Source organism: Dasypus novemcinctus, chromosome 1 (assembly GCF_030445035.2).
Source record: "Dasypus novemcinctus isolate mDasNov1 chromosome 1, mDasNov1.1.hap2, whole genome shotgun sequence".
Lineage (NCBI taxonomy): Eukaryota > Metazoa > Chordata > Mammalia > Cingulata > Dasypodidae > Dasypus > Dasypus novemcinctus.
Window position 1 is genome coordinate 204,183,843 of NC_080673.1, and position 18,630 is coordinate 204,202,472.

Sequence of the window (18,630 nt, forward strand, 5' to 3'; positions counted from 1 at the left end):
GGCCAAGGGAGAGGAAAGGAAATGAATCAGAACAAAGGTGCAGCCTGGCGAGACGAAAGGAAATCTGATAAAGAAGTCAGAACGTGGCTTCCGGAAGGAGCGCCAGCTTGTGTGTGCGTGTGCGGCGGCCGCGCTGGAACACACGGTACCTCTAGCACAGCCACCTCCTGGCCGTTGCGAAGCAGGCGGAACGTCAGGGGGTGCCTGGAGTCCAAGCCCGGGATCACCTCACAGCCGCGGAGAGGGATGGACACGATGTGCGTCTTGAGGTCGGTCCTGTCCTTGTGGAGGATGAGCTTGCTGTCCTTCACCCTGCACCAGCGCTCCCGCCAGCGGCTGTTGGCCAGCACGTTGAGGTAGCCTGCAACGAGACCACGCCAGATGTCCTTGCCTGCTAGAGAAGACGGGGAGCGGGCAAGGGGGCTGTGGCTGAGCTGTGCGCAGAGCCCAGTGCAGAGGCCCTTACCATCCCTCACCCGACCCGTTCTTAGGTGCAAATTCACATATGCGAGAAGAGCTGCCCCCAGCTGATGGCTAATGGGGAGGCAAGTTTGGGGGCTTTTCATCAGAAAACACAGACCACACCAAGAAACCCCAACTCCATTTTCGTGCTGATGACCAGATCCCACACGGCTACGTCACTGTGGGAATCTAGAACTCATCGGGCATATGTGAAAAGCTCCTGAGCCGTCACTGGGACGATGGAAGGAAATGTGGACAAGGCGGCTGTCTTCAAACAACTGACGGGATGTCAGATGGGAAGGGACACAGATTTACTTCTACAAGCTGAAAATGACACGACTAGGGCAAAAGTTACAGGAAGGCAGATTTTGGTTTCACATGAGAAAAACTAGCCCAAAATGGAAGCTTTCTAAGAAATAGGAGGTCTGGGAAGGTGGTTAAGTTCCGTGGCGTTGGAGGAATTCCAGAAACGACGGAAGGTGCTGGGTGGAGATTCCTACCAGGCCCACTTCAATCGGGTTGGAGCACATCATCCAACTGGCAACGTCTGTGCAACTGAAATCTCAATTCTTGAGTCTGAGTATCTGTAACATTTTGCCATGCATATCTCATACGGCACATTATCTTGATTATACTGAAGAGTATATATATACTTATATATATAGTCATACGTGATAGAATTACAGGGAGAATTACCATCCTCATTAAAAAACAACTAAGACCTCAATCACAGGAAGGAAATAATTTTCAGTTGTCACAAACACAAAATACGTTTTCCTAGAAATAATAAAACGAGAAAAATAAATTCCCCAGTGTGGGCTGCAATTCTCAACCCCTCCATCATGTTAGTAAATTACTGCCCTCCCACCCCACCCCACTCTTTTAGGATTTAGGAAACTGTGAGTCAAATCATGCATAGGTTGACCAGCAATCCAAAAGCAAGGATTTCCGGGTGAGGTCGTTCAGATACTCTTCCAGCTCATATCCACACATACACACACACAAGCGTGCACGTGCACATGCACGCGCGCACACACACACACACACACACACCGACCCAAAAATGTTGAGGAGGCAGAACAAAATTAAACCCTTTCTAATCTTGATTTTTTAAAATGCCTTTCCAAAAGTGTTTCAGAAGATGCCTTTTACTTCTTTCATGTCTAAGCCTTGTGCACTTGCTTAGCAATGAAGAAAGGCTGTCATGACAAAACAAATAGCTGTGTCAGAGACCCAGAAGGATCCTTAACAAGTTCTTTATGGCTATTTGCAAGTTACTTGCTCAATACAGCAACTAGGCAGATACTTAAAAAGTTTAAGTTTTCATTTGATTGAGTATGACATTTCTTCTGAAACTAAGCCTTTGAAAGGTTCGTTGCTTCTCGTGGGACCCGCGTTTGGGTGTGAATTGCTGCGTTGGTGAAATAACCGAGAAGCTGTCTGGCCATTTGCACCATGCTCTGACTGCTGCACCCTCGCGTTTAGAAAACAATTTAAATGTCACCTAAGTTCCTTGAATTTCACACAGACGAGGGACCCTAGGGAGGTGAAGGGAAGTTGGAGAACCAAGGCTGGAATGAGCCCCGGGTCACTGGGTCCACTTCCCAAAGGAGGAGGCACACGCCTGTCCAGGCCCCGAGCCACGTCCTGCTCAGGCCACACGACCACCAGGCGTGGTTCCCTGCTGCTAGTTCTTCTGAGAGTTAAAGAAGGCAACCCGAGCGGTATTCTGAACTCAGCTGTGGCCCTCGCATTGGCGTTTTCAACCTGTGAAGTCGTGTCTGTAAATGACATTCATTCCGGAAACCGGGGCTGTCCTTGAAAACGTGGTCAAGTTGGCAGGTGAACGTCTGGACTACGGGGCCGCTGGGCTGTGGGTGTCATCGCTGAGGACGTGGTCATTAAAGACCGCAAGAATCGAGAAACGTGGCGTTTCTGAAGAGGAACGTACGGGATGGAACTGCTCTCCAGCCACTGGGTCCGCGGGGCACGGGGTCAACGCACGGGAAAATGCATTTTAAGGAAGAGCGCGTTTTGGTGCCACGACCGGCGACAGCAGGGGGACGTGCTGAGGTGGTTTGCTGGGAGGGGCTTTCTCCAGGGCACAGAGACACTCACGGGGGTGGAGCAGACTTGAAACACTCGGGGTCCGACATCCAGACAACCGGAGCCTGGCCGTGAAGCGGGCAGGACGAGGAATCAGGCTCGGCATGTAATTAGGAGCATGTGCGGTGAGGGGGCAGCCGGGGCCACCCGTGCCCGCTCACAAGGGACGAGGCTCATCTTCAATGCCCACCTGACTCTCTTTCTCCAGAGCACGCGCTCGGTGAAGAGGCAGGAAGGCCGCGCGCGGCTCCGCGCAGCTAACGCGCAGACACAGCTCCCGCCACGTCGTCCTCCCTGACGCCATCTGGCCCCGCATCACCCAGCGCTCTGGGCTTCTCGACATCTCATTCCCAGGACTGACCATCGTGGACAGACTCACATCCCGTTTAGAGTCTGGCCTCGTGTGAAAGGACCGTATTTGAGCACCATCCTCAGATTCACAGTTCCAGGAAGAGGACGGCAGAGAATCCCGCTCACGGGCAGTGAACCCACCAACCCACGGGCCCGCGCTGGGCCGCTGGCGCTCCGTCCCGTCCACCACTGGCCTGGCCCTTCTTGGACACGGAGGCCTGAAGCCGTTCTCTGGTGGGGCACGCGGGAGGAGGGCGGGGCGAGCAGGGAAAAGGCGGACAACCCCATCTGAGGGCCCTGGGGTCCTCCCAATAGCCTCCCGCCCCGACCCCCCAGTCTGGCTGATGGAGCCGGCAAGTGGCGCCCACCACCAGGCCGCCCCACCGCTGGAGGGGGTGCTCGAGGCAGGGAGCTTCACAGGCTCACCCCAGACATTTCAACCAACCGCGAAGACATAAGGAGACTCCACATATCGTTTTATTTGGGGGGGGTCCTATTTACCAAGTCACGCAGGCTGCGACTGTACCTTAAAAGTTGGGGACGGGAAACAGACTTGGCCCAGTGGTTAGGGCATCCGCCCACTACATGGGAGGTCCACGGTTCAAATCCCGGGCCTCCCTGACCCGCGTGGAGCTGGCCCAAGAGCAGTGCTGATGCGCGCAAGGAGTGCCCTGCCAGGCAGGGGTGTCCCCCGCGTAGGGGAGCCCCACACGCAAAGAGTGCGCCCTGTAAGGAGAGCTGCCCAGTGCGAAAGAAAGTGCAGCCTGCCCAGGAGTGGCATCGCACACACAGAGAGCTGACACATCAAGATGATGCAACGAAAAGAAACACAGATTCATGGTGCCGCTGATAAGAATTGAAGTGGTCACAGAGGAACACACAGCGAATGGACAGAGAGAGCAGACAACTGGGGGGGGAGAGAAAAAAAAAAGTCGGGGAATTTCAGGTCGGCGTTTTGCTTCCGACACTGAGGAAAGCACTCAACCGTTTCCCACAAAACCGAGGCGCGAGTGCGGGAGGCGACTTCCTGGGAACCACAGACTCACTTGACGAAGCCTGAGGTTAAAGGACCAAGTGCAGACGGAGGGTGGGGGCCGCGGCACCAGCTGTTCTGGGTCCCGGGGGCTCCCCGGCCCCAGCAGCTGCGCCTGGCAGGTGGCGGCTGTTTCACGGGGTGGGGGGCTGCGTCCCGTTTATCCCCTCCCGGCTGGGCGGGGCAGAGCTCCGTGCCTGGGTGGTGAGGGGCCACCTCCCTCTCCGAGACCTAAACACAGCGGAGGGGACTTTCACCCCAATGCAAGTTCTGGCTGACTCTTCGCAGGCGAGCTCGTCACCGGCCGAGGGGATGGCAGGGGCCGCGGGGAGGCAGCGGAGGGGGCCCCCGGGAGGCGCCGCCCAGGGGCCTGGGCCCCCAGCGCCCCAACTCGCCCCTCCTGGTGTTTGGCACACGTCCTCGGGTGGCCACCGGTGCAAAAAACTCGCATATGAGCCCCGACACAGCCCCCCGCCCTGCAAGCGCTCTCCTCCCTCTTGAGTGAAGGTCCCCGGATTTATTTTGGGGGACAGATTACGGTAGAAAGTGAGAAGCGAGCAACTTCCCTGCATGTCCCCTAAAGAATCCTGTCACGGGAAACTTGATAACGTCACAGACGTCTAGAGCTCCAGGGACCTTAAACGTACACAGTAAGGCCTTCAAAGTCAGCTCGGTTATCTGGGCTCCGGGAGGCCCCGTCCTGGCCCCCCGGGGCCCCCGTCCCCCCACTTCTCCAGTTCTCATTATCCATGCCCCTCGCCGCCCCTGAACTTGCCCTGACTCTGTCTGAATCTGTCTGGTACGTGCAGGGTTTTTTAAGACAAGTGTGCCAGGAGAACAAATGAATAAAATGGCAGCCAGCTGCTTAGTCTCAACGTATGAATTACGGGCCGGGTAGCGAGCTCGGCGTTTCACACACGTCATCCTCGCTTTCTGTGGGAACCACGGAGCTGAGTGCTGAGCCCTTTTCACAGCTGAGGCACCCGAGAGCCCCTCGCTGCGGGCCCTCTGCCCGTCACCCAGGACTTAGCAGGTGCTGGAGCGTGCAAGCTGGGTGCGGGGACGGGCTGTGAGCAGGCTCGACCTGAGAAATGCCAGCTAAGACAAGATAGGTAGAGGCCCTGGACTGGTCACCAAAGGGACTCTTTTTCAGCACAGGCTGATATGATCTGTCAAACGCTCCAAAACGTCCCTCTGGCAGCAGAATGGAGGGGGCTGTAGGGGCGGGGATCAGAAGGCAGCTTGTCAGCACAACAGGGCTGGGCAGGAGAGAGAAAAACGAAATGCATTTCTACAGAAAATAGCTGAGCTCCTAAAGGGATGGTGAGTCCAGGGTCTGGACGCACTGGAGAAGGACAAGGAGATGGCCCTGTCTTGGGGACAGTCTCTGTGCAGGTCCCAAGTCATGTGACGTGGGTGCCTGCGTGCAGAGCCACCCTGCGGCTGCTACAGGCCCACCTGGTCAGCGGGGAGAGGAGCAGACGGTGACCTGGTGGGCCAGGCGGGGGCACCCCCTCCCCTGTCTGACCTGGTGGGCTGGGCGGGGGCACCCCCTCCCCTGTCTGACCTGGTGGGCCAGGCAGGGGCACCCCCTCCCCTGTCTGACCTGGTGGGCTGGGCGGGGGCTCCCCCTCCCCTGTCTGAGCTGGTGGGCCGGGCGGGGGCTCCCCCTCCCCTGTCTGAGCTGGTGGGCTGGGCAGGGGCTCCCCCTCACCTGAGCTGGTGGGCCAGTGGGGGCTCCCCTCCCGTCTGACCTGGTGGGCCGGGCGGGGGCTCCCCCTCACCTGAGCTGGTGGGCCAGTGGGGGCACCCCCTCCCCTGTCTGACCTGGTGGGCTGGGCGGGGGCTCCCCCTCCCGTCTGAGCTGGTGGGCTCCCCCTCCCCTGAGCTGGTGGGCCAGTGGGGGCTCCCCTCCCCTGCCCTGCGCAGCACCTGGACGCACGCCCCCTCCCTCCCAGGAAGCCCCTGAGGGCAGCCCTGGTCTGCACCCAGAGGCTCGGGGACCCACTGCTCCTGGACCCTGGCTTCCTCCGGGTGTGCTCCTGCCCCCGCCCTCGGCACCCAGCGCGGCACTGCCCGCTCTCCTCTCTGTCTCCCTGGAGCAGGAGGGCGGCCGTGGAGACCCCCCTGGCCACGTGGGTGCCAGGGCGTGTCCAGTTGCTGCTGCTCCTGCAACTGTGCAGCTGCACCAGAATGACGGAAAACGGTCCCTGCCTCCTGTGTTCTAGAAGACCCCTCCCCTCCTCCTGCCCCAGCAAAGGCCTTGTGACAGTTTTAAACCCCTGCGGGCAGAGGCCACTCCCTGCAGAAGATGTCCACTCAGGCTAAGCACTTGCCAGGAGCCCACACGGCCTGCAGGCGAGCAGGAGACGCGCACGTCCTCTCTGGTTGACCGAACTTCCAGAAAGGGCCGCGTCTGGCCGCCCAGCCCAGTGAGGCCGGTCATCTGGCCTTACTGCAGACACAGGGCCTGCACAGGAGGCGCATGGCCCCGGGATGCACAGAGCGGGGTCGGCTGCCAGCTCAGCCACGGTCCAGCTGTGTGACTCAGGGCAAGCCGCTCCACCTCTCTGAGAGCAGGGTTCTCCCTGGAAAGGGAGCGGTTTGGACCGGCAGCTCTCCTTTGCTTTCCTTATTCACGTTCATTGTTTTCCATAAAAGCACCTCTATTTCCACCACTGCCTAGAGCAGTTTTTTAAAAAAGTCGTTTGCTTTTTGTGGGAAAATTCCCTCTTTCCACTGTGAGTGCCCGACGTCTCTAGGACCCATGTCTAATGGAAGGAGGGGCACAAACACCCATTACCACCGGCTTCTCGGGGCTCCCAGGAAGACAGGAGACGGCAAGGGGACACGCGGTGGCCCCATCCAATCGCTTCTCCGCTCCTGCCGCCGTAGATCAAACCCTCCGCCCCCGACCCGCTCCCCAGCGAGGCCGCCGCTCCGTGCTCTACCCTGGCTGAGGCAGTGGGAGGGCCCTGCCTGGACTCGGGGGCTTGGACTCCTCCAGCACCGCCCGCTGGAGTGGAGGAGAGGCCCTCCTGGACCCCCGGGTCCTCAGCCGCTGCCCCACCCCGCAGGGGCCGCTTCCGCGAAGCTCTCCAGACACCGGCTTCAGATGCGCCAGCTTCCGTCCCACGGCTCCCACGGCCCAACTCGCCGTGCACACAGGGACGCCAGGGGATGCCAAGGGTTAACAGAGCGCGCAACTTCCCCGTGTGCACCAAAAACGTGCTTCCCCGTGTGCACCAAAAAGGTGCTTCCCCGTGTGCAGCACACACGTGCTTCCCCGTGTGCACCAAACACGTGCTTCCCCGTGTGCACCAAAAAGGTACTTCCCCGTGTGCACCAAAAATATACTTCCCCGTGTGCACCAAAAAGGTACTTCCCCGTGTGCACCAAAAATGTACTTCCCCATGTGCGCCAAAAATGTACTTCCCCGTGTGCGCCAAAAAGGTACTTCCCTGTGTGCACCAAAAAGGTACTTCCCTGTGTGCACCAAAAAGGTACTTCCCTGTGTGCACCAAACACGTACTTCCCCGTGTGCACCAAAAAGGTACTTCCCTGTGTGCACCAAAAACGTACTTCCCCGTGTGCACCAAAAAGGTACTTCCCTGTGTGCACCAAAAACGTACTTCCCCGTGTGCACCAAAAAGGTACTTCCCTGTGTGCACCAAAAACGTACTTCCCCATGTGCACCAAAAAGGTACTTCCCTGTGTGCACCAAAAACGAACGTGCCGCAGCTTCCTAGAGTCCCAGCTGCTCGGGTTGGGCGGGGGCTCAGCGCCCCCCGTGCCCTTCCCGCGAGATGCCCGTCTCCCTTCTCTGCAGCCCGTGCAGCGTGCCCGCCTCCATCACACGGGCCCTGCTCACCGCCCGGCACGCGGCACCCGCTGCACGCTCTATCCTTGTGCAGGGCCCCATTTGGGTGGCATGGCACGATCCAAACCATTTCTCTTTTGGTACCTCCCAAATAAAACCCAACACCTCGAACTTAACGGACATTCAATAGGAGAAAAAGCGGGGCGGCGGGGAGAGCGAGAGAGGGGAAAATGGATTTTCTAGAGAAATAAGGAACTGAGGTCTGTACTGACGGGAAGCTGAACGTGCAGGGGTAGTACGCAAGGGGAGGCACAGCCCGATCTTCACTTAATAAAAGAGTAACTATTCAGCGTATGACCTTGTGACCCTTAAAAGGGAGGTGGCTGCTGAGCCACCACGAAGCCGCCCTCCTGACCCCCCATCACACTCCGGAGCCTCGCGCTCGCCCCCCACACGGTGCGTCACCCACATCTGCTTCTGTGACCTCAGCTTTAACGCTCGTCTTTTGCTCCTGAACCAGAAGCTCTCGTCGCCTCCGCGAGCCTCGGGCTTACCACAGCCCAACAGACAGGCAGACAGACAGACAGCAGATGCTCAAGAACGCCGAGGGAACAGAGGCCTCAGGAGACGCGGGCCACTCAGACGGATGGGGAGTCTTGCGTGGGAGAGATGGAATGTTCTAGAAGCTCGGCTTTACTTTAGCCTGGGGAAGGAACGCGTCCGACTTCTCCGAGCACTGGCCACGCTCCCGCTCCCTCCTCCGCCTGGCGTGGCCCAGGCAGGCGCTCCAGTTTGAAAAGCTCAGAAGGAGCGTGGGGCAACTTCGTGGCAGCGAGCAAGAGCTTTTTTATGGATTCAAAGCGTGTCAGCCATTACCTCCAGCCCGGGGGAGTTTTCTAGCAAACGGTGACAGCGTAAAGACTGATCCCGCAGTTCAGAGGACCACGAGCCCCACTCAGAGCACCCACGCGGGGAGACCACGGACGCGGCAGAGGAGAGCGGGAGGCGGCCGGCGGCAGGTGCGCGCCCAGGCGCGCCCGTCTTACCGCACGTCGGCACGTCCTCCTCGGCTGAGGACGTCTGCTCGTCCGTGGACGGCTTCTTCTTTCCTAATCCGATGATCTTGGTGATTTTTTTCCCAGTGACTTTGGACACGGTCCCCTTGGCCTCGGATTTGGAACTCTTCTTCCTCTTAACTGTCAAGAATCAGAACAACAGCAGCAAATATCAGCATGTTTCATTACAGAGGAACTGGGGAAAAAAGCCTAAGTCACAACAGAGGTCTTCCTTCCCCAATTTGTATTTATTGAGCACCTGCTGTGTGCCAGGCAGCAGTCTAGACGCTGAGGGTCACGGCAGAAAACCGCTGCTCTCAGGAAGCTCGCACGTGACGGGCGGGGAAAGGCGCACACGGGAGGGTGGGGGCTGGGACACACACGCACAGACATGTGAAGGGAAGGTGGGGGCGGGCACATGTGCATACACACGTGTGAAGGTGGGGCTGGGAAACACAAGAAGTAGGGGCTGGGACACACACGTGTGAGGGTGGGGCTGGGAAACACACGCACGCACGTGTGAAAGTGGGATGCTGGGAAACACATGCACACCCATAAGGGTAGGGGGCTGGGACACACACGTGTGAACGTAGGGGGCTGGGACACACAGACACACACACAAACAGTGGCCCATGCTAGACAGACTGGAAATGGGTGACTAGGCGGCCACCGGAAGCTTTCCCAAGGGTGGACGCTGCGCTGCGAGTGAAACAAAGAGGACCCGGCCGTGAGAAGCTCAGAGGGGAGAACGGCCCAGGCATCAGGACATCGGACAATGCCAAGGCTGGAAGGCCAGAAGAAGCGAGCGTTCGAGTTGCAGAGAGAAGGCTGGTGCAGCTGCAGCCTGGCTGGCAAGAGAGGAAGGGCAGGGGGTGGAGGGGAAGCCGGGCCTCCTCCAGCGGGGCGCAGCCGCCGCCACCCTGTCCTTCAAACCCTGCCCTCAATCCTGCCCGATCTGAGCAGTCAAACCAGCGGCCTGCATTTCAGCCCTCTCCAGGCGGTCTGGCCTGCACAGCGCTCAATTACGAATTAAGTGCCAATATACAAAATTTGTTAAAAATGAGTTTGGGCTTCTGTTGGAAGACCTGGGAACTCTGAATCCACCCCTGAGCGAGTGACAACAGGCTGCCCAGAGCAGCAGCATGCAGACAGCAGGAGCCGCTTAGGAAGGTTCCGGTCACTTCCTGCGCTTAAGGGCCAGCGGCCACCTGCGACCCTGGCTCCAGACATTTCGGTCGTTCGCGGCCCAGTGGCCTGGGCCTGCGCCCTCTGGCGGGGATGGGATCATGCACGAAACCAGAATGCCCCCGAATCGCATGCAAAGACCCTTCCGCCAGAGCAGCTCTCGGGGGAGTCGTTCACAGCCCTCCAACGCCGTGCCGCGCCGTGCCCGCTGCTGGAGCTACGGGCGGGAGGTGCCCGGGGGACGAGACCCTGCGCTCCTCTGACAGCACAAAGCCTTTTGAAAATTCAAGGAAGGTCAAGGATGTGCTCCCATGACCCAAGGACACACGCATCACCCAGATCAAGTTCAGAGGAATGGGGTCCAGGGATCCGAGGTTCTAGGATACTGGCCCAAGTCCTCGACCTTCCAAAGATACACACCCTCGCTTCCCTGCCTTCTCCCGCTTCGCCGCTCTCTGATGGGCAGCGGGGAAGTCTCCTCTATTTTCTCCCAGTCCCACCTCATCTCTTCCCCTCCCTCTCTCCCCGTCCTCCCCCAGCGAGAGCCTGCCAGGATCAGTCCCCTGTTTTAACACCGATTTTCTCCCTAGAAAGAAATGACAAGTAATAACATCTGAGGCAAGAGATGCTTCTTTAGAGTTAAAAAAGAAGCCAAACCGAAGTTGAGGATAAACGCAACCTGAGTGTTTTTGAGTTATTTTAGATAAATCAGATGAAAGCCAGATATGGGAAACAGGTAAAACAGGAGCACGTCCTCCCCAGACACAAACAGCCTCCTTAAAAACAAAGCACCGGGGAGCAGATGCAGCTCAAGTGTCGAGCACCTGCTTCCCAAGTGCAAGGTCCTGGGTTCAGTCCCCAGAACCTCCCGAAACAAACAAACAAACAAAATAAACAAAAAACCCAGCTCTCATTGGGGAGTGGATGTAGCTCAGTGGTTGAGCGTCTGCTTCCCACGTGCGAGGCCCTGGGTTCAATCCCCGGTACCTCCTTAAAAACAACAACAACAAAGCACCAAGAATCAACCTGAGTCCTACAATGTCCACCCTCTGCTGCAGAGGGCCACGGTGGAGGTCCTGCATCATCTGGGTTTCAGTGCAACCCACCAACGGCGAACGCAGCCCTGGATGACCCCTGGGCTGTTTCTACAGAGCCTCGAGATGACCCTTCGCCAGGGTGACACTCAAGTCAGGTTTTACAAAGAAGATGCTGTCAGCCGAGGACAACAGCAGGGCCTTCCGAAGGACGTGTGGGCCACGAGGCAACCTCCCTGGCAGAAGAAGCCGCTTCTTCACGGTAAGACAGGGGGCCGGGCCGCGTGTGCCTTCAGGTTCCTTCTGGTTCTGCCAACACGGACTCCTGTGGAGAAAGTACTTGCTGACTCTGACTACAAAGTAGTGAGACACTGGTTATTATTTTTAATGCCTTGAATGTCACTGTTTTTTTGTTGTTGTTGTTGTTTGTATACTTCAATAACATTTTATTAAAATAAAAAGGAAAAAAAGCTTTGGGTACATATTGCCGAAGAGCAGAAAGATTGTACTGGTTCCTTTTTTTCCTATGCCATTAAAAAAAAAATTATATATGCATAGTTGTAATCTTCTTTAATATACAATTTTTACATTTTGCTACTTTGCCTAATAAAAATATTTTTGCATGTTATGACACACTGTTGTAAACCTTTTAATGGGTGCAAAGTAATCTTTGGATGTTGTATTAGTCAGCCAAAGGGGTGCTGATGCAAAACACTAGAAATCTGCTGGCTTTTATAAAGGGTGTTTATTTAGGGCAGGCGCTTACAGCTACCAGGCCATAAAGCATAAGGTACTTCCCTCACCAAAGTCTATTTGGAGCAAGATGGCTGACAACGTCTGCAAGGGTTCAGGCTTCCTGGGTTCCTCCCATCCAGGGTCTTGCTTTTCTTTGGGCTCAGCGTTCCTCTCTTCCTGGGGCTGGCTTCTCTTTCCTCTGGGAGCTTACTTCCCAGGGCTCCAGCTTAAGGTTTCAGCATCAAACTCCAACATCAAAAGCCCTCAACTCTGTTCTTTGCCATGCCTTTTATCAATGCCCTAATCATAACTCAATCATGCCCAGGTACAGATCGGATTACAAACATAATCCAATATCTATTTTTGGAATTCATAACCATATCAAACTGCTACAGATGTAATCATAGTTTACTTAAGTGTTGGTCTGTTATTGGGATTAGTTTTTTTCCAATTTTCAGTATTATACATAATTTCTGGGTATTAAAGCAGATCTTTTAGTCATTATGATATGAGCTTTCAAAACTGCCTTTGAATTTCCTGCTCACTTCTAATCAGCTTCATGATTGGATAACATACTTCTCTTCTTTAAAGTCTCTTTCTTCTCTGAAGAGGGTATAGATTTGCAAATCCCTACTTCACAGGGTTGTTTGAGAATTCAATGAGATCGTATGAGAGGCAGCCTCAGGTGGTGCCTGTTACAAAATCAAGTGCTCAACAAAAATAGGATTCAAGATCATTTTTTAAAAAATATCAGTCCCCATAGTGGGTTGATTAGATTAAGAGAGGCCCAGGTCTTCAAAAGGTAAAGATCAGTATAAAAGACCTTTCTTCCAGCAAAACTGCATCATGTAGAACTTGTCCACAGCGCTCAACTACAGTTCCCAGACTGCTGAAGCTGAGATGGATGCTGAAGCAATTTTAAGCTCCTGTGATCCTGTGACAAGTTTCCCAGATCCTGAGGAGCTAGAAGCAATCAAAGCTCGAGTCAGGGAGATGGAGGAAGAAGCTGAGAAGTGGAAGGACCTGCGGAGTGAGAGAGCGACGGAGACGAACATGTGTTCACCTTCAGGCAGCACTGCCCAGGGGCCACGTCCACCGAAGAGAAGACAGAGGCTGAGGCTGGCTCCGTCTGGGTTGGCAAGGTGGGCTATGCTCAGTGGTCACGTCCATGAGGACGGACGCTGAGGCTCACTCGTCTATGATGCCCAGGTGGACACGTCCGTGAGGACGGACGCTGAGGCTTGCTTGGTTGGTGAGGTGGACAATGTGCAGCCGCGGACGAGCCGGAAGCACTCTCTCGTGGCTGTGGTTCGGTCAGCCGTTACTACGCTGGGTGACAAATTCAGGGGCCACCCCAAAGGGTCTGCTTATAAGAGTTTTCTGATAAGAGTCCGTATCTCCCTGGCCTTTAAGAAAGACAAATCAAGGTGATCCCAAAATGAACGAAGAGACCAGGCATCAGTACGACCGACTGGGGTTTCCCATGAGCCGCCACCGTCCCGGACCACCAACTAGGACAGATCCCGCTCTCCATTCTACGGGGGCGTTGACAGCAGGCTCGGGGCTCGTGTCTCCAGGGGCCGGGCAGAGGGGCATCGTGGTGCTCCCCTTACTTAAAAAGTGTGTATTAGGAGGAGAGAGAGGAACGAAAAAGGCAAGAAGGGGGGACATTTAAATTTAAAAAAGAAGAAAAACAGAAGATGACGATGATGGAAAAAAAATTTTTTTTTACAAAAAAACGACATCCTGTGGAAGGAGTGAGAACCCCGTAAGCACCGCAGAGGAGGGCCCTGATCTGGGGAGGGGGGCAGGGGCTGCCCGCTCCCGCCCACGGGGCCCTGCACGGCCACGTCTCGGCTGCACGGGCGGCTCCCGTGGTTCCCCGGCCCCTGGGCCCCTCAGGGGCTGCTCACGGGGAGGTGGGCACGGAGGCAGGAGGGCTCTTCCACCCGGGCCCTGGAAGGACGGCAATCCGTTCCGTTGCCACCTTCCCTCCACCCCCTCCCTGCCCGGCTGCACTGGTTCCTCAATTCTCTTTCTCCAGGTCAGCTTCCGAATCAGTAAAATGCTGTCCTGGTTTCCTGGGGCTGCCGTCACCAAAAACCCAGAAGGGCGGCTGAGAACACCAGAAAGTCATCGTCTCGTGGATCTGGCCATCAGGAGTCCAAAGTGAAGGAGTGGGCAAGGCCACGCTCCCTCTGAAGGCTCTAGGGGAGGGCCTCTCCCCTGCTCTGGTGACCGGCCACCCTCACCGTCCGGTCTCTCCCCTGCTCTGGTGACCGGCCACCCTCGCTGTCCCGGCCTCTCCCCTGCTCTGGTGACCGGCCACCCTCGCCGTCCCGGCCTCTCCCCTGCTCTGGTGACCAGCCACCCTCACCATCCCGGCTTCACCCCTGCTCTGGTGACCAGCCACCCTCGCTGTCCCGGCCTCACCCCTGCTCTGGTGACCGGCCACCCTCACCGTCCGGCCTCTCCCCGGCTCTGGTGACTGGCCACCCTCACCGTCCTGGCCTCTCCCCTGCTCTGGTGACCAGCCACCCTCGCCGTCTGGGCCTGCAGCTGTCCAGTCTCTGCCTCCGGCCACCACCATCACTGCTCTCTCTGAGCCCCAGCCTCCCTCCTCTCACAGGGACACCAGTCTTACTGGATGAGGCCCGCCCCAACCCACCTCACCTCTCCTCAGCCAATCACATCCTCTAAGAACCATTTCCAAATCACACGGCACGTGGAGATCCTGGGGTTCAGGACTTGAACATTCTTTTGGGGGAACAAAATTCAACCCATAAGAGATAGACACCAAGTCACCAAAGATCACACTGCATAGTATTTATTAAATACTAAAGAGTGTCACCTTGAAAAGAGAAACAGGAGTTCTAAGGCCACTCCCCGTGGCTTTGACTATACTTATCTGAATTGCTCTGTATTTAACCAAGATTCTAAGCCATTTAGGAAAAACCGCATGTGGTCAGGATTCTCTCTTTGCAGCCAGCAGAGAAACACAGCTGAGTCAGGACACACCCGAGATTAGGGAGCTTTACTGAAATCTCTCTACTGCATATTGGCCAAGGGTGAAGAGCGAGAATAAAGGCTCAGATAGAAGGTTAGAGGGTATTTAAACTACTAATGCCGTCAGAACCTATTTATTGATTGTCTGCTAACCCCAAAGCACCATGTCAGGCAAAGAGAAAATACTCAAACCTAAAGTCACCTTTTTAATTTCAGAGTATAGAAGGTCGTGCTTGTTTCAAGCAAAACATACGAGGAAAGAGGAGACTTTTAAATATAGACGTATGCACTTACATGCACACTCAGACATATATAATTATATTCTAATTTTATGTATGTCCCTTGGGAGAAGAAATAGTAAACAAAAAAACAGACCAACCAAACCACCGTCTACTGCTCCTCAACAGCCAAGCAGGAATGCTGAGATTGCATGTTATTTCATTGCAGGGCAACACTTAAAGGCAGCTTTCCTGGTTTTGATTACACATACTCTGCCCTGGAAGACAGAGATACTACTTTTCCTGAATAACTTCCGATGGGGAGAACTAAAATTACACACGACTAGAACTGAGTTAGAAAACCACACATGAAAAAAGCAGAGTGCATGACCTTTAGAGTGACCTTGTAATACCAGATAGTCCAGCTCACTGGGTTCCAAGACTCTTAACAGCCTGGACTACTATTTGGTTAAGGTGACATCATTTCAGAGATTGGAAACCCACGATTCACTCCAGCGACACAGTGCAGGTTGGCGTGGCTGGGTAGTTCCCTCATCGGGAGGCCAGGGTCTGAAGTTCAAGAGCCACACGGGGCCATTTTGGTTTTGCGTAGGGAAAACTGCTCTGCTGCCCACAAACCACACTTCTTGCCTCGTTCACACACTGGCAGGGAAATTAAAAGTCAAGCCATAGACTGTTCACAAAACACATCTGATAAAGTACTTATATCAAGAACATATAAAGAACTCTTGAACCTGAAAAATAAGAACAAAGAACCCAATAAAAACATGGGCAAAATAATTGAACAGACATTTCACCAGAGAAGGTACACACATGGCAAATCAGCACATTAAAACATACTTCAGCCTTAGTCCTTAGGGAAGTATGATTAAAACCACAATTGGATACCATGACATGCCTATGACAGTGGCTAAAAACAAAAACAAAACACAACAAAACTGCCCATGCCAAGGCGAGGGGGACAGCCAGGACTCAGCACTGACACACCAGGGCTTCACGCCAAGAGAAATGAACGCCTGTGTCGAGAGACAAACCTGTCCACGAGCATCAGCAGCTTGATCCATCTCCCCAGCCCGGAACAACCCAGATGTTCCTCAATGCATGATAAACTAATGGAGGTGCAGCCTCACCATGGGATGAGAAGGAGCCACCTGCTTACACGTGCTACACCATGGAGATATCGCCAACACATGACGCTGCGTGAAAGAAGCCAGCCCCTAGAGGCGACCTGAAATGTGAGGCCACGTAGATGCCATTCTGGTTGAGACAAAGCTACAGGGACGGAAAAAGCCAGGGGCCGGGGTAGAAGCGGAGGTGACTAAAAGGAGCACAAGGGAACACGCCAGGGTGACAGCAGTGCGCGCCTCTTCACTGCGATCGTTCCACGTCTGCGCACCTTCTTGAACACTCAGAGACTTGTACGCCAAGTGGGTGGATTTGACCGTATACACACTAGACCTCCATAAGCTGACTTAAAAAAAAAAAGACCTCAGAACTCTGCAAGTCTGGCCTCCTATTTGAAAGACGGGGAAACTGAGGCTCTAAGAGGAAATAAGACTTGCGCAGCATGGCGTGGCTGAGCAAAAGGGGCTGGGCTGAGAACCTGCGTTTCCTGCATCTCTTCACTGGACAAGCAGGTGTCTCAGCAAGATGCCGGCTGCTCCCCAGTGCCTCTTCTTCTAGGCAATAAAGTAAAGGAGGAAATAACCTGGGAGCCATAAATTTAAAGTGAGTGTGGGGCGCCTATACACAACAGGAGAAGGAAGTAGGCCAAAGTTTGGTGGGATGGGAAATGAGGATTCCACAGGGCTGGCAGGAACCAAATGACGACATCTGCACAAGTGAACCGGAAAGGAGAAGTCTGTACAACCAGCTTCAGCACTGGCGATAAAGTTTTTTAGTGTGTGTGTTTCTGGCAAAGCAGGACTCACCTTGTTCTTTCCCGTTACACATCGAGACGCCATTTTCTACAGCCCCCTCCCCATCTGAGCTCGGTCTCTCTGAAGACAGTTTCTGGAATGATAAAAAGAATTCAGTTATTCCTACAAAGATCCTAAAGCCAAGTGATGAATTATGGCTTGACTGAAAGACATCTCAAAAGTCAAACAAAATGAAGGCCAGCCTCTCAATCCAGAGATGGGGCTCAAAGGTAAGAGTCCAGAGGCTTAGGTTGCTACCAAAACACCAAAAACCTCAAAAATGAAGGAAAAATGCACTGAAGGTCACCGTTACAAGCTCCAGAACCATGCCTGTCTCCTTCAGATCATTTTCTCGTGCCAATGATTTTGTAAAATTAATAGGACTACCAAAAAGTCCTCCCCTCACCAAGCCTCATTATCCCTCCCGAGGTAAGTTCCACCACTCATTTCATTCTTCCTGCCGTTCACCGTGAATTGTGCACCAAGTATTTGCTTGTAACAAATACATCCGGGATGTACCCACAGAGAGACAAGATGCTGTCAAAACCCTCAAGGGGCATGTTATTTCACTCCCAATTTGTCACTTTATTAGCATAATTAGGGCTCCAAGTTAGTATCTGAATAAGAGCCAGTGTTAGACCGGACCCTTCCATCCCAACTGGGAACCCGTGGGGTACCGCGGGGGCAGTGGCCTCCAAAGCCCCCCTGCCCAGGTCCTCGGCTGGAGGCATCAAGCCCAGGGCTGCAGGGATTGGCCAGCTGCGGAGACAAAAGATCTGGGGCAACTACAAAGAAGCACATGTTCAACTGAGAGTCAGAGCCGCGGCAATGTGCGCGAGGATGGTGGACCCGTGTCTGCACCTGCCAGGGTGCTGGGAAGGGCTCGACGCGAGAATCAGCGGCACCCAGTGGACTGCGCGCCCGGTTCCAGCGGGTGCAGCAGGGCCACAGCTCTCAAACCCACGGGCGCCCTGTGCGCCCAGGCCAGGGATCTGGGTGGCTTTAGATACCCAGGCGAGTCCCTGCGGATTTACCAATTCCGGCGCTCGTGTGGTGGAGGGGAGCGCGGGTGCGCTGCCGATGCAAACGGAAATGGGCTCCACCTTTTTGGAAAGCAGTTTGTTTCTGGCAACATGAATCCAGATCTTTACCAAAAAAAAGTTATCCTTTGGCTTAGCAATTCCACTTCTAGGAATCTACTCTCAGCTAACAGAAAGGCAGGAAGACTTGATGCAAAAGATGTCAAGTCCGTGTTCTTTAAGATGGCTTTAAAAAAAAAAAACAAGCCAAAGGGGTGGGAAACGAGGGGGTGGGGAAGTATAATTATATAAGTGATGGCACAGCCCTAGAAATGAGACCGGGACAAGGCAGCCAAAGAAACCTGGAAAGCTGCCAGTAGAAGTACAGGTCAGTCAACAGCTTTTCCGAACATAAAAGCGGAAAAAAGAGCAGTATAAGACATTTTATGCACAGATCATTCAAATCGCAAATAAAAATTATTCCTAGAAGAGCAGCAGTTTAGAAAATGTTCAAGAGGAGCTGCCTCCGCTAGGTGGTGGACTTGTGACTCTCTTTCCCCCCTTCTATTTCTGTTTTTCTGAACATGGGCTGGCATTAGTTCTTTAATCAGGAAAAAAGGCACAGGCTGCTGGGTCACAAATGGGGTGTGGGTAGACCAAGAGGCG

The 18,630-nt window shown here is 54.6% G+C and overlaps 1 protein-coding gene and 1 pseudogene across 1 annotated transcript in view; one reads left to right on the forward strand and one right to left on the reverse strand.

The window, feature by feature from the left end:
• Window positions 1-18,630, reverse strand: part of AFAP1 (actin filament associated protein 1) — a 175,953-nt gene that overhangs the window by 36,879 nt on the left and 120,444 nt on the right. Inside the window, 3 exon segments of the mRNA XM_058301303.2 lie at window positions 150-361; window positions 8,819-8,968; window positions 16,958-17,039. Coding sequence (XP_058157286.1) covers window positions 150-361; window positions 8,819-8,968; window positions 16,958-17,039 — 444 coding nt within the window.
• Window positions 10,129-13,412, forward strand: LOC139438699 (polyadenylate-binding protein 2-like; annotated as a pseudogene).